The 15,273-nt window shown below is 30.8% G+C and overlaps 1 protein-coding gene across 1 annotated transcript; it reads left to right on the top strand.

Annotated features, from left to right (window-relative positions):
- Window positions 1-371: 371 nt before the first annotated feature.
- LOC134724673 (ubiquitin carboxyl-terminal hydrolase 36-like) lies at window positions 372-14,480 on the top strand. Its single transcript, XM_063587843.1, has 18 exons — window positions 372-471; window positions 2,451-2,716; window positions 3,139-3,363; window positions 3,803-3,913; window positions 4,355-4,466; window positions 5,799-5,866; window positions 6,179-6,249; window positions 6,594-6,676; window positions 7,059-7,136; window positions 7,497-7,587; window positions 7,912-8,037; window positions 8,537-8,626; window positions 8,950-9,025; window positions 10,613-11,962; window positions 12,413-12,565; window positions 13,095-13,207; window positions 13,550-13,639; window positions 14,090-14,480. The coding sequence occupies exons 2-18, from the start codon at window positions 2,473-2,475 to the stop codon at window positions 14,237-14,239; spliced, it is 3,231 nt and encodes a 1,076-aa protein (XP_063443913.1). The 5' UTR covers window positions 372-471; window positions 2,451-2,472; the 3' UTR covers window positions 14,240-14,480.
- The last annotated feature ends 793 nt before the right edge of the window (window positions 14,481-15,273 follow it).

Here is a 15,273-nt window from a genome sequence, read left to right as displayed (position 1 = left end):
TTAAGCAAAAAAAAACCCCTAAAAAACTGACTTTAGTTAAAAAAAAAAAAAAAAAAAAAAAAAAAAAAGGTATGCGATACGGGTTTTACCATGCGATACGGGGTATGCGATACGGGTTTAGCCATGCGATACGGGGTATGCGATACAGGGTAGGTGATACAGACTGGAAAAAGAACCTTTATTAGATATACAAAATAGCTGTATTTTGTACTAAATATATGATAAATGTATATAATACATTTTTTAATACCTAAATAAATCATTTATTTGAAATAGCTTTATAAAAATATTCAAACAAATAAGAACAAAATTTATTGTATTTTAAAAATATTTTGCGCATCCTTTTTGGACGTAGTTAGAACACTGAACGACTTAATTTAGCTAGTTCTGTAGTTACGGAGCATGCGCAAGGAACAATCATTACTACAAATCCCCGGATGTTGCATTTTGATGCATCGGATTTTTATTCAGGTAGGTTTGTTATGAAATTTCGTGTTCTAGCTATCAATAAACACTCCTGTATTTTATTTTGATACCATTTATCTTTTACAACACAATGTCAATGTTTGTCAACTCGTATAAGTTCAGTTGTAGCTCTCAATGGGTGGAAACCGGCGCAGTTGACAGAAGCCATGCTGTCGACTAGCTCGTGTTCATTTCTGTGATATTTTCTTTGCGTTATGTTGACTGCCTTCTAATATTTCGTGATGCCATGTTGGATTCTAATGTTTTTCCTATATGTGTAGTAATATTTGTACATTTTAAACTTGTATTGGCTTCCTAAAATTGTAAACAGCAATCAATGTCCATCAAACATGTAAACAGACTAACAGTTCACATGTGCTGATCCCCAAATATTCCTAGTATATTCCTAAAATACACATGAGACAAATGAAAATCATTTTAAATGTAACAAAAATCATACATCATTGAAAGATGTGTATTCAAAAAATGTCATTATGGTCAACTAAATTCGGAATTTAAGAAAGAACGTTTTGGGTGTGTACCTGTCAACCCTTGAAATCTCAAACTCTGCTGTCAAAGCTAAGAGTGATATCTTCCTCTTTCACTCTTAGCTTTGACAGCAGAGTTGGAGATTTTGTTCAGGGTTGTCAGGTATGATGTGTAACAGGAGGCAAAATTTGGGGTCATTGACTTTGATATAATTCATAGGAAACATAAATATTTTGATAACATTTTATTATTTTGTTGACTGAAAGTATTATATATTCTCATCTTTTACAGAAACATGCATGTGACTTTAATTTAAAAAATGTAGTCAAAAATTAGATACATGTACAAAACGATATACAGTTTAAACATCCAAGTTTTTTTTTGTTTGTGTAATTTTTGACAGTTTGTCATTGATTGATTTTAAATTTATACTACTGCTCTATGTAATACAAAAAAAAGAAAGAGGTGTGCCAGTGGTATGATTGCAAAACAGATAAATATCCACTTGGCAGATTTGGAAAGGCAATGTCTTGTACATAAACAAAAGAATGTGGTTTGATTGCCAATGAGACAACTCCACAAGAGACCAAATGACACAGAAATTAACAAATACCGCATAGTCAGCTAAAAAGATGCTAAATGACAAATGTTAAAGAATTCAATTTATCAAACAAGAAAACCAACAGCCTAATTTATGTAATAAAAAATGTAACAATAGTTGAGAATGTGTTACAGTTGGCATCCAAGATAAATGAGCGTAAAATTTATACTTTGCTTGAATTGTGTATCTAGTTCTTGTTTTGATTGGATGTGAGGAATCTGTTTTCTTTCTGATTTTCGCCAGATCTAATATCTATTTTATAAAGTAGATTATGTCAATGTTAAATTAACCTTTGAACAGATTGGGAACTCAATGTAAGACCTTTTTATGTGAGGTACATTTCAATTGATTTTTTGTTTGTTAAAATCACCTCTTAGTACTATACAAACATGTATTAATAGTATTTAAAGAACATTTTATGACTTTATGTCTGTCATTGTCTATCTGATATTACAAATTATTTTGTAATATTCATGGACTAGTATCTTCTGTAATATTAAAAATAAGTGGACCTCTCTTTTGTTGCCTTTTAGGAGAGTTGTTCCTAATATAATTAATTTTGCGTTTTTTGAGCTGAAAAAAATAAAGTTTTTCACTATTCTTTGAAAGTCCCTCATTTGTGGAGTTGTCCCCAACCTGTTGAACTAACATCTGAATCATAAGAAACAAATAACTACATGTACGATAACCTTGATGATCTTAGTGTAACATGTGTTACATAAATTGTACTACACATACTTGCTGTTTTATCAGTAGTTACTATTTATTAGTTCACATGACTTCTGTGTTAATAATTATCATCTGCATTATTTTTGTTCTATGACTTCTGCTATTTTTTTTTTAGCTCCTGTAAAATTTATTGTGACCTAATTCAAAAACTTTGATTTTTATTCAGATTGGATTAAATTATCAATGCTATGCCTGCAAGTTCTTCTGACAATATCTACCAAATTGAGGAGACTTTAAAGTCGTCCCTTTCTGGAGGTGGAGATTTAGATAGTGATATTACTTCATCATCTAAAAGGATTCTACTGACCCAGATTGTATTCAAACCTGCTGAGAAACCATATTCATTGCAAATTGATTCCTTAAGAAAGAAGTACATCCCCTTAAACCCTTCTCAGAACAATCAAGATCGTGGAGATGCTGAGCATAATAAAGGTCAGTACATGGAGAGAAAGTGTATCACATAAACAGTATCAACTCAAGATAATTATTTTAGAAAAAAAGAAGAGTAAATATCGTATTGATAGGTACATTCAAACTAGGTAAAAAATAAAGCAACAAGTAACAACGTCATTAAAGAAGAAAAAGACTAAAAGACAAACAAAATTATAGAAAAAGAAACAATATAGAAAACTAATCAACATGAACCCAACCAAAAAACAAGGTTTAAAAATCACTTAGTGATAGCACTGAGTTTGAAAAAGAAAGATACATTAAAACTTGAAAAATTTGACTTTTGAAATCTGTGCTGTTGTACTTGCCTTTGCATTAGTTAAATGTTTAAATGAACTGTAACAATGATCTGAGAAGAAATACTTTTTTTATAATTTTAATGTAAACAACAATTAAATTTTCAGAACGTAAAATGAATGGTTCCGGAGATGTTGAAGATGGTCTTCCTGTACCAAAAGTAGTGTTGTACCCAGAGGAAAACGTCAAGTTGGAATGGCGGAAGATTCAGAGGATAGGTGCTGGTCTGGTCAACATGGGCAACACTTGCTTTCTTAATTCTACACTACAATGTCTGACATACACAGCACCACTGGTTAATTACTGCATGAGTGATGAGCACAATTCTTCATGTAAGTAATATAATATTTTGTAGGCTCCTTTTAGTAATGTCTATATTGTCTGTTTCAAGTTTTAAACGGGGGGCAAGTGGTCTAAGTGGTTGTACTACTGTAATCACTAGCCAGTCAACACTGAGGTTGCAAGTTCAAACCCTGCTAATGTGGGTGCACTTGACTTCAATATTATTTGACTAGGATTGTCAGTTTTCTTTTCGAATAGAGTTCTAAACCAATAGTCATGCAAGAGGTTGATCTGGCTTATGAAAATTTCACTTTGAAATGTGCACCTTTTCTAGCTCTTTTATGATAGGCAATAATAATTTTTTTATCTGAATGGTATGTGTAAAAAAAGATTGAAATGGAATATTTTATGTAGATACATATATATGTAACATAATCTAATAATAATAACTTAGACTTTGATTTGACTAGATTCTTTCTATAATTACAGGCAAACAAGCAGGATTTTGCATGATGTGTGAGTTACAGAGGCACATCAAAAGATGCTTTGAGAATTATGGAAATGCTATTAAACCACAGTCAATTCTTCAAAAGCTTAGATGTAAGCAAAAATTGATAGCATAATGTGTCAATATAGAAATGTTAGGTTGAAGAAATTATACAAACAATTGGTTGTTGAAATTTGTAGAAATATTTGTAATTTCATTTCAAAAGCAAAAGACACCAAACCTCAAATTTTGTAAAGATTGTACATTGAAGTCGCATGGCTGCCCCATATTTTAAAGGCAATATGACTGCACTCAAACTTTTTCCTGATTTTATTAACGTAAAATATTTAATTTTAGTCATATGAACATGATGAATGTTAAAAACAGTAAAAATTAAGTATTCGCTTTATTTATTGATATTAAAATTTAGAAAAAAATCCTCTTATACTTGTTCCATGGAATGTTCTGTCTTATGGACATCAACCTCCAAGGATAAAAACAGAAAGAGGTGCCCATACAATAGCCTTTTTATTCACCATTTAACTATCTTTTAGTGATTGCCAAACACATGCATTGGGGAAGACAAGAAGATGCCCATGAGTTTCTACGTTATCTGGTGGAAGCCTTACAGAAGTCCTGTCATAACAATCTAAATGGATACGCTAAGTAAGTTAGAAAATATGACTAAACATATTTAAATAGATAAGATGTGGTAAAAACTAAGTTATTGAATACAAGATAACTGTTTCTAAAACACAGGAAAATACTCTTTAAGATGCAGAGTGCATGTTCTTACATGGCTAAAATATTACAGTTGTAAAAAAAACCACCAAGAAATATTTAAAATAGCTTGAAAAACAAAGAAGCACAGTAAACAGATATAACATGAAATGTGGACAAACCAGATTTATATTGATTGTCTCAGTCAGGGTTTCCCCTGGGTCAATTATTTTTTTCGCCACCTCTTTCGCCAAAACAATATATTTTTCGCCACTTTATTATTTTTTTCGCCAAGTAACACAAATATATATTTCTTAAAAAAAATCCTTTTTTTCCAGCACCCCCCCTCCCTCACCGCCCAAATAAGAATTGTTTTTTACAACAAAATGAAGCATCTTATCACTTGGAATTGATCCCTCGTGTAAGGTGTAGTCATTACATTGAAGGGTTACTCTCATGCCAACCTTTTGGATAGATTTCATAACGACAGTTTTCTTTTCTAGACCATCGATAATAAGTAAAACTTTATGCTTGAAACATGTGTGTAACTGAAACGACTTTAAAGTACCCACTCAAATCAATGATCTATATGAAAGTTTTAAATAAAATGATAAAGTTTTAAATCAGACCCTTTCTTGCTTTGAATATTTTTCGTCATAACAACAATTTTCTTTTCTGGACTATAATTAAAAGAAGGAGAATAAGCGTAAAAATTTTGCTTTAAACACGTGCGTTGCAAAGTTGTTAATAAATCCCTTTTGTGACATGTGACAGAAGCCATTTAACCATAATTTCATTTTGTAATATCATACAATCAATACCTTTATTAATTGGTCCTTTGATGTCGATAGCTTTGAATGCAATCAGCTGATTATTGATTTTCTGTCAAAATCTTAACGAGTTCAAGGTGAATTCCGAGTCTGGTCGGTAAAGTCAGAGAAACCCGTAAAAAGTAAATAAACAAGATGGCTGAAAATAAATCGTTTTATATATTTCTTTCGCCAAATTCTTTCGCCAATGACGAATTTTAATCGCCACAATTATTATTTTTTCGCAAATTGCGAAAATGGCAACCGCCAGCGGAAACCCTGGTCTCAGTACTATGATATGTTATGGATAATTTCAATATTTTAATTTGTTATAGTCTTATAGATAATTTTTATATGTTAATGGATGGAGAATTCATATTATTTATTGAAGAAAAAGAAAAATGGCCAAGATCCCACCATATCTTTTTTGGATATTAGTAATAATGAATGAATTAATGTATAATTTAAGGTTGGACAAATTTAGCAAAGAAACAACAGTAGTTAATCAGATATTTGGAGGATTTCTAAGAAGCCAGGGTATGTTTATGTGTTTATATTATTACATTGTTGAAAGGTTTCAAAACTTATTGATATAATTTTAAGTCTCTTAATATGAAACAAAGAAATTAAAGGATTTGAAATTGAATTCAGTTCACTTAGATAATGATAACAAACCCAATTTGAATATATTTATAACTTCATGAAAGTGAATTCATGACATTAAAGAGATATGCTTGAATAAAATAAGGAAGGTATGGAACCTTTACCAAAACATGATTTTATGAAGGCATAGAAAATAATTTAAAAATATGTGGAATTTGTAATATTTTGATTTTTTTACTTTTTCAGTGCAATGTTTGAAGTGTAAAGAGAGATCCAATACATTTGATCCCCTTCTGGACATTAGTTTAGATATCAAGGTATGGAAATAGAGGTTTTACTGGTAAATGAACAATGTAGTATTTTGCTAAAGAAACAATTACAAAAGTGGTTGTGTGCTATTTGCTTAATTTTGCTTGCTCAATTTTCAATTATGAATTATACAGTTGGGCTTAAAAGACGAAACACAATAAACATATGTTGATACACAACTTTATTTTGAAGATGTGAACATTTCTACTTTTGATATTCATGCAAATTAACAAGTAGACAAAGATATGAATATAAAAAAAACCTAGAAAGAATGAGTAGAAATTAAGTTCTGTATGTCTGCTATTCCCGAACACTGTCACTGATCTTGACTGATGATCGCATTTGTTTTCAGAATGTACCAACACTAGAGAAAGCTTTTGAAAAGTATGTGCATCCTGAGATGTTAGACAATGACAACGCTTACATGTGTACCAAGTAAGTGATATATGAAATTATCTATAAACAGTGCAATTAAATAAGAATTTAGGCTTGATGAACAAATCAATATATGAAGCAGAGCGATGTTTATGTGTTGATTTTGACCTTTCTTCAATGGGTACACCTATCTCATATTTGAAGATATTTTTTTTTCTAATAATAAGATACTGCCATGAAGGTTTGTTGAGAAATTTTGATACAGTTTCTCTTGGTGTGCAAAGAAGTGACTATTATTGCCATTTTAATAAAAAAAAAAAGTCAAGCTAGGGAAGGAATTAAAACACAAATGTACGCATGTAGAAACTATTAAATGATTTATATGATAAAAGAATGATGTTGATTAGGCATCAATTTCTTACCATGATATATTTTATTGTAGGTGTAAACAGAAGGTACCAGCTCAGAAAAGGTTCTCTGTTCATAAACCTCCAAATGTATTAACAATATCCTTTAAAAGGTTGGTATTATATTGATTTATATCTTGACATAGGTCTGAATAAAAAAGTTGTTTGGCATATATTGATGAGATACAACTAGCCTTATCACACAGAAAACAACTACAAAACTTATTTAGAGTTACCTGTTCAGTTGTCGACAATAGACATGAATCTAAAAATATGATAAGCTATAAATCTCAAAGAGTCTTAAAAAATATGGAATTCATTTATAATGTCAACACATTAAGATATGACAAATGGCTTTAGAACGACGCTTTTCATCTGGTCGTGTGTCAGGATTAAACTACCCTTCTCTTTTTCATATCAATCAAATTATTTAATCTTTTATTTTCTAAGTTGTTATATTTTTTCTCTCACAGGTTTGATTTCCATAGAATGATGGGTAAGATTACCAGACATGTCAACTTCCCAGAAAAGTTAAACATCAGACCTTACATGAGTATAAGACAGGTAAATATTCATGGCTGTAGGCTCATAATTTCTCGAATTTTAACAAATCTTTTATTATTATGTAATGTATTTCTCTATTCTGTAAACTGCATTTATATGTTTTTTGTTTGGGACAGTGTCGTAAAGTACCATATTATTGCCGTGTGACTTGAACAGAATCTATAACGTTGTGTGTTTTAGAAAATATTTACTTAAGCAAATTTAACTGGGGGAATTAATTCCATATAGATGTATTTGACTTATTAATCTTAGTGCATTTGAAAAGGTAAGAAGATGTGACTTGTACTCTTGTAGCATATATATATATATATATAATTTTTTCAGGGTGAACCTGTTCAGTATAGTCTGTATGCTGTGTTAGTACACTCAGGAGTACATTGTAATTCTGGTCATTACTACTGCTATGTAAAGTCTCCAAGTCAAGTATGGTACTGCATGAATGATTCAATGGTAAGTTCCACTCGCTCATTTATATTATACAGAAATCTGCCAGAGTCTTTTGATGGAATATTTTGTCCAGATAAGGACTGTTCCAGAATATACTATGCTTCTCAGTCCTAATGAAAATTCCTCAACTTTGTAAACATAAAATATAAAAAAGAAGATGTGGTATGGTTGCCAATGAGACAACCGTCCACAAGAGACCAAAATGACACAGACATTAACAACTATAGGTCACAGTACAGCCTTCAACAATGAGCAAAGCCCATACTGCATAGTAAGCTATAAAAGGCCACACTAAGACAATGTGAAACAATTCAAACGATAAAACTAACAGCCTTATTTTTATAAAAAAATGAAAAATAAAAGCCAATATTTTTTAACCATAGGTTTTACAATTTACTTTTGTATTTGTAATTGAAGAAAGTTATGTTTAAGATGTGAAATCATCTAAGTTTTATCAATGGAAATTAAATGTTGATACCTGTTTTTATTTGACATGTTTTAGGTTACCCAGGTCAGTGCTTCTAGAGTCTTATCTTCTGAAGCTTATCTGTTGTTTTACAGTAAAGTTAAACCATCTGCACAGAAACAAAAGGTAAATAAATAAGTTTTTGTTAACAAGAAAATATGTTTACAAATATGGTAACAAGTAGCACAATTCTTAAGGATAAAGTTCAATTTTGGAAAATAAAGTTTTAAGTTGAATTATTGAATTGATATTGAAACAGACCGTATTGTGGATTATGCAGTTAAATCCTCTTTGAGAAAATCTGAAATGTAAAGCTGAGAAATCAGTAATATGCAAACCTCTGAGATACATAAATATCAGGTACATGTTGTGTTGCTTTTTATTTCAGCCTAATAAAAGAAAATTAAAAATTAAACTGTTAATTTTTAATCTTTCTGTGTGTTTTACAGCCACATCTTATTGGACCAGTTCAACCTAATAACCACATTAACAACAAATTCAGCACAGCTGTAAATGGAATAAAAGGTAAAAACTTTATAAATACATTGTTTATCAAAATGTTTTGGATGACTAGTACAGCATATTCTATACAAATAAGTTACTGTAAAAGGCATCTATACACCAAACCACAACAAATTTTCTTTTGTATTTTAATGGTTAAATCCCAAGTGTTCTTTCAGGATTATTATAAACCAGCATGCTATTTTTGACTGATTCACTTTTTACTCTGCTGCAGGATCTTAGTCTAAAATGTAATGTTGTTTATGTTTTAACCAAAAAAACATTTGAGAACATTATTTATAAACATATAAATGAACAGATACAGAGGGAAGTTAATTATAAGTTGTTTTGAATTATAGCTAAAAAAATGCCTTATTTGATTAAAATGATTTTTCTTTTAATAGGTTTTGAAAACATGTAAAACTGTGTGAAAATCTATTTCATATGAGATATTAAGTGCCATTAAATTTAAAACTTTTCAAATTAAAATACATATGTACACATGAAATTAGACAAAAGATTGATCTGTCTCCTAATAGGAAATACATTTTCTCCCTTCAAAGTGCTATAAAAGAACAACCCTTACAGAAGCAGTATTTTCACTCTATTCTCTGTATTGAAATACTTCCAGTATACTTTTCCTATCTTTATACTTTTTTTTAAGGTGGGAATTTATCAATGGAATGCCATTCAACAATTGAAACAATCTATAACTTGGGAAGTTTTAGTAAAAAACTCAGAAAGAAATGTAGAAAATTGGCAAGAACGCCATTATATTATCTTTTATTGAAATGGGTTCTCGATAGTTGACATTTTGAGGTAAATATACACACTCAGACATTTAACCAGGTGATCATCTAATTAAAACTAAACATACAAGCCAGGGAAATGGAAAACTTTGAAAAATAATAAAACAGTTACAGTACTTTAAAATCATGCTGATCTATAAAAAAAAATTTGGTAGGGCTGAAAACTGCAGCGTATAAATAGCCTGAGAGAACACTTATTTCTACAAATTGATTCCTTGATTAGATATCTTTCTGAATTGTTTCAGTCATTCTTTGAACAGTGCGTAAGACTAAGATGAATAATTAAAAAAAACGTCATGAATATGCTGATAATTTCATTTCAAAAAAAATTCTGGTTTAAGTAAAGACAATTTAATTTCCACTTAGGTTGCAGAAAAAAGTATCTGACATCTGAATCATCTTTGAAGGGAAGATTTTATGGCAGTGGTGTATTTATTTGTATATGTTTGGCATTTTAGCAAGGGCAACTGATTAAAAAAAATATATATATGCAAAGTGTTTTTGAATGTGTAAATCATATTGCACATAGAAAAGAATAAATATTTAAAACAGAAACACTGTAAATGTAAATATTTGAACCAGATCAAAGTATAGCATCATAAAAATTCTTATGAATATAATTGGCATCATAGCCTTCAGTATAAACATTGCTTTTCATCAAATGATAATTGCATACCTATGTTTGAATATGTAGAAAATGAATGCAAAGTTTAATGACAATAATACAAGTTCTATTCTCATAATGATAAGCCAATGTTTTATAAGTATAAAAGTTTGATGATAAAATTGTGTTTTTTTTTAGTTCATCACAGCAATGATGTTGGAATGCTTGTACAGAGGAAATCAACTCCAGTCATTAAACCCCATACTAGTGCTTCTTCATCTATATCTCACATAAGTCATGACACAAAAAGACCGCCAGCCTCCACACCCCTCCCTGCAAACAGGGAAAAAGTAGCCTTTGGAATCAGGCCGAAACAAATGATTAAACCACATGATGAAAATCCAAAGGAAAAACCAAGAATTGTTATGCAGATTAAAAATGGTAAAGTGACAACTTATGAAAAATCTCCCAATGGAAAGTCAAAGTTGGTTCCCTATGACGGTGATAGTGATTCTGAGGAAGAAACTAGTCAAACTAAAATGAATGGTCCTTCAGCAAAAGTACAGATGGATAAAATGAAAGTAGACAATGAAAGTTCTACAAAACATAGAAATGGAAATGGTGTCATCTTTGATCAGAAACTGAATGCAACAACTTCTGTCCCGGGAAATCAGCATTTGTTGGAAACGTCACAAAAAGAGAGCAGATCCAATGGTGGGACGAAACAGAAAAATAATGGACATTCACAAAATATAAATACCAGCAGAGATTTAATGTCTGATAAGAAAAGTTTGCTTGAAATATCTAGTTTGTCTTGTGTTACCAGCACCAAGATTAATGCAACATCAAACTGGCATGTTTTAAATCAAGATTTGATCCTCAGTTCTTCGCGAGGCTCTAATTCCAGTAAAGAAAGTAACAATTCAACCACAGAATGGCAGATCAAGGATTCTAAAGATATTCCTCAATTTCCAAAAGTGCCAGACTGCCAGCATCCTGGATGGAAGGTCACAGATGGCTCCAATCAGACAGACTCTAGAAAAGGTCTTAAGCATGTAGCAGAAACATTTAAGGAGTCATTGGAAGATGTCAAGGTTCATGATACTGTTTCAGATGTGAGATCGGACCATAACTACCAGATATCTTCAAAATCTTCATCTGAAAAAGACAATCTTATCTCTTCGTCAAATGCAGATTCTTCAGAAGGTAGTAAGAAACATAAAAAGAAGAAACGTAAGCATGACAAAGAACATGAGGAGAATAAACATCAGGAATCTGTCAGCAGTTCTGACATGGAATCACAACGTAAAAAACATAAAAAGAAAAAACATAAACATAAGAAAGACAGAGAGGAGGAAGAAGTAAGTGAAAAAAAGAGGAAAAGACATAGGGATGACGAAGACAGAAAACATAACCATGACGACAGTAAGAAAAAGAAACTTGATACAGAGTCAGACGATAGTACAGAACTTGTCTGGGTAGAGAAAACAAAGGACTCCTTGACCAGTAAAACAATAGACTCTTTGACCACTAAAACAAGTGAGAGTGGTAAGTTACTTTGTGGTGTGTTGCAGACCAAAAGAAAAACCAATGTGGCAAAAACCTTAAACAAGACAAAAATGATAGTTAGATAGCAGATGATTTTTTTCATTGAATAAAGACTTAATTATTATTTACAAATGCACTCGGAAATGAAGGATTAGTTGTTGGTTGCTTAACATCTAGTAGTAAATATTTTATGCAGATTCAGAACAACAGTGCCATATATACGAGTGAAATGTTGTGAGAGTGTGATATGAGTAATGTCAGTGGCATTATTTCCATAATAGATATAAGGGAAATCTGTGTTATATCACATTTTTTTTTCTACATTCGAATTCTCAACAATCATTACTCCACTATTACTAATATTTGAATAATTATATAACTGTAATGACTTTTTGAACAAATGAACAAATAGTTTGTTAATTTCTTTATTTACATATATTATTTGTTTAGCTCCTGTACAGTCTTGGGACCATCATGTAAAAGATGGATATAAGAGACAGAAGAATGGATCTCACAGTAAACCAACCTGGGATGGTAGTAAAAACTCCTCTGTAGCTGAGACTTTAGAAAAAACTGCATCACTGCATAGCTTTGGTCCCTCAGGTAAATAATCTTCACTTTTGTTCATACGATTTTCTATTTGTGAAGCGTGATTCAAATGATCTAAAAAGACACAATATCACCAGTTCATTTGACGTTCATATGTTTAAGAGTTTTGTTCTTTTCTTATTGTTAATGAATCCCTGCCCAATTCTAAATTCATAATACTTTATGTAACACCAGATGTCCATTTTAAGATCAAAATGTTCTACAAATATGGAGAATCTAGATAACATCAGTTTTCAATGTTGTAAATTATTTTGTAATTTGAGGTTGGATAGGAATCTGAAATCAAGAACAAATAAAATTGTTGATTCGCACTACTGAATAATGTTGTCTACCGCTGTATGCTAAACCTGGCTTTTACAAAAAATCATTGTGAATGATAAAAATATATGATAATTTTGGACAAGTTCACACACATATTGTAACTATCAAAACAAACTGAATGGTTTGACTTAATTTATCTTTTTACTGATTCAAATGTTGTATTTTCAGTTTTATCTTTTTACTGATTCAAACGTATTTTCAGTTTTATCTTGGGATGGAGGAAAGAGCAACTTAGACAGAGAAGTAGAGAAGGATAAAGAGAGAAAGAGGCATTGGTCAGATGATGATTATGATGATGAAATAGACACAGGAAAGGTACTGATCAATAATAAAAAGAGTATAAGGGGGAAAAGAGAGGGGGGATCAAAACAATAGTTAAAACCTTACCACATGTTCCAATGTTCAAGAATAATACAAAATAATAATCTCACCAATGAGTTTCGGCTCTCTATAAGTCATGATATTTTAAATTCATAAAGTCCATTTCTACAGCATTTCAGAGTGACAGATGAAAGTATTGCTGTTTGATATATATTTATTGGCCAAATGATATAACCATCTTAACCAAGAAGCCATTTACACTGATTTTATTAGCAAATTATGAACTATTTCCAAAATTTTATTTGAAAGTAGAGTTCAATTTTTATTTTTTTTCAGGTTAAAAAGGTGAAGCAACATTACTCGGACACAACTTTACAAGGATCCAATGTATTTACATATGTCCAGAATGAAAAGAATAAAGATAAGGTAACACAAGCAGTCTTACAATAGCCCATGGAAATTACACCAGAACTTTCCAAATGATAAGAATAGGCTTTAATTGCTTACATCTGGTTCATTTAAATTTTGGTGGATTGTTGTCTTGTTGGCAATCATACCACATCTCTATTCTGAACAAGGAATTTTATGTTGCTATTGACAGAAAATATTTTTATGGTTTATAGAAATAATTAAAAGAAGACTTATTTTCCTATTTAAAATGCATGGTCTATTTTATGTATGCAGGGACGAAATGTTTATATGGTAGTAGTTGAAGTATTCTTCTTTTGCTTACAAACAGATATAAATTTTCTCTGATATCAGTAATCTTATTATTACCACTTATAAAACTGTTTGTAAGAATGTCATGAATTTTTAAAATTCATTTTAAGGAGTATCGTTCAGAGATAATTGATGAAGTTTTCCATTATTTTGTAGCATTTTGGTGGAAACCATGGCATTGGTCAGTCTCATTCTTACCACAATCATCAACATCATAACTCAGGTCACAAAGGTCATCACAACAGTTACCGTGGAAACAATGGTCATAGAAACTACAGGAATCACAACTCTGGCCAGAAGTATTAAAGTGCTGCTGAAGAATCATCAGGGAACCAGTCTACAACCAGACAGCTATATCCATGTTTTGTGTGAAATCAGGTCACATGATTTTTGTCCATGTTGATCTCAATGCCATTTCATTTTGTGTAAAAGTCGCAGTTATGAAGATGTGTGTATAATCGAAACAATTGTGCAACTTATGCTATAATACATGCATTTATATGCGAACTTATATATTTTTAACAAAATTCTCGCAGCTTTTTTTTCAATAAAATGTTTATGTTAATTTTTCCTGAAATGGCTGTCATCTGTTTCTGACATGGATTTCCCAGCTTGTTTAGAATCATTTGATGTTTTGTTAGTAGTACTGTTATTTAAGCACTTAAAAAACTGAGGAAATATACTTCTAGATTCTCTTCATGAATTATATTCAGCAGCAGCTAATCTATACTGTCTACTGAATGATTCTGTGTAGCAGTCAACGAAAATAGTCTCAAACTTGTTATATTTTTAAAGAATACTTAATGGTAAACATATACATGTTATTATTGAAAAAGAAAAAAATAAGGATGTTGTCAACATTATTTTGGATTAAGAGGTGGTTGGCAGCTTGGCATATATGTTGTTATGACCCTGGTTGTAAAAGTTTCTATGTAAAGAGTTGTATTATTAGCAAACAGTCAGAAAATATTTTCTGTTTTTAGTAGTATGTGCTTTTGACAATATTTGAAGTGCAATAGCTGTAATTATTGACTGCCACTGTACTTAAAATAATCATAAATGAAGAAAAATAATTAAAAACGTGATCATGAGTATTCTATTTGGCTTTCATGGAAAAGAGCTCTTTTTTTACATTTCTGCTCTGTTTATCTTGAATGTTTGATATTTAATTAGAAATACAGTAAAAACATGTCCCACTATTATTCACCTACAGTCAGATTGCAAGAACTCTCTTCTGTTGTGTAACCTTTTTGACAAGAACTACTTAATTCCTTTGTTTATTTGTTTAGATATATTATCAGGAATGATTAAATAAATAGATGGAATTGACTTAACCATAA

Source organism: Mytilus trossulus, chromosome 7, assembly GCF_036588685.1.
Source record: "Mytilus trossulus isolate FHL-02 chromosome 7, PNRI_Mtr1.1.1.hap1, whole genome shotgun sequence".
Taxonomy (NCBI): Eukaryota; Metazoa; Mollusca; class Bivalvia; order Mytilida; family Mytilidae; genus Mytilus; species Mytilus trossulus.
The sequence above is the reverse complement of the archived record's forward strand: the minus strand, read 5'-3'. Positions and strand labels throughout refer to the sequence as shown.

What these genes read in the sequence shown, in the direction of transcription:
- LOC134724673 (XM_063587843.1), top strand. Translation starts at nt 2,473, where the DNA reads ATGCCTGCAAGTTCTTCTGACAATATCTACCAAATTGAGGAGACTTTA. An exon ending in AACGCTTACATGTGTACCAA is followed by an intron (nt 6,677 to 7,058) that starts GTAAGTGATATA and finishes ATTTTATTGTAG; the next exon opens with GTGTAAACAGAAGGTACCAG. An exon ending in CATCTGCACAGAAACAAAAG is followed by an intron (nt 8,627 to 8,949) that starts GTAAATAAATAA and finishes TGTGTTTTACAG; the next exon opens with CCACATCTTATTGGACCAGT.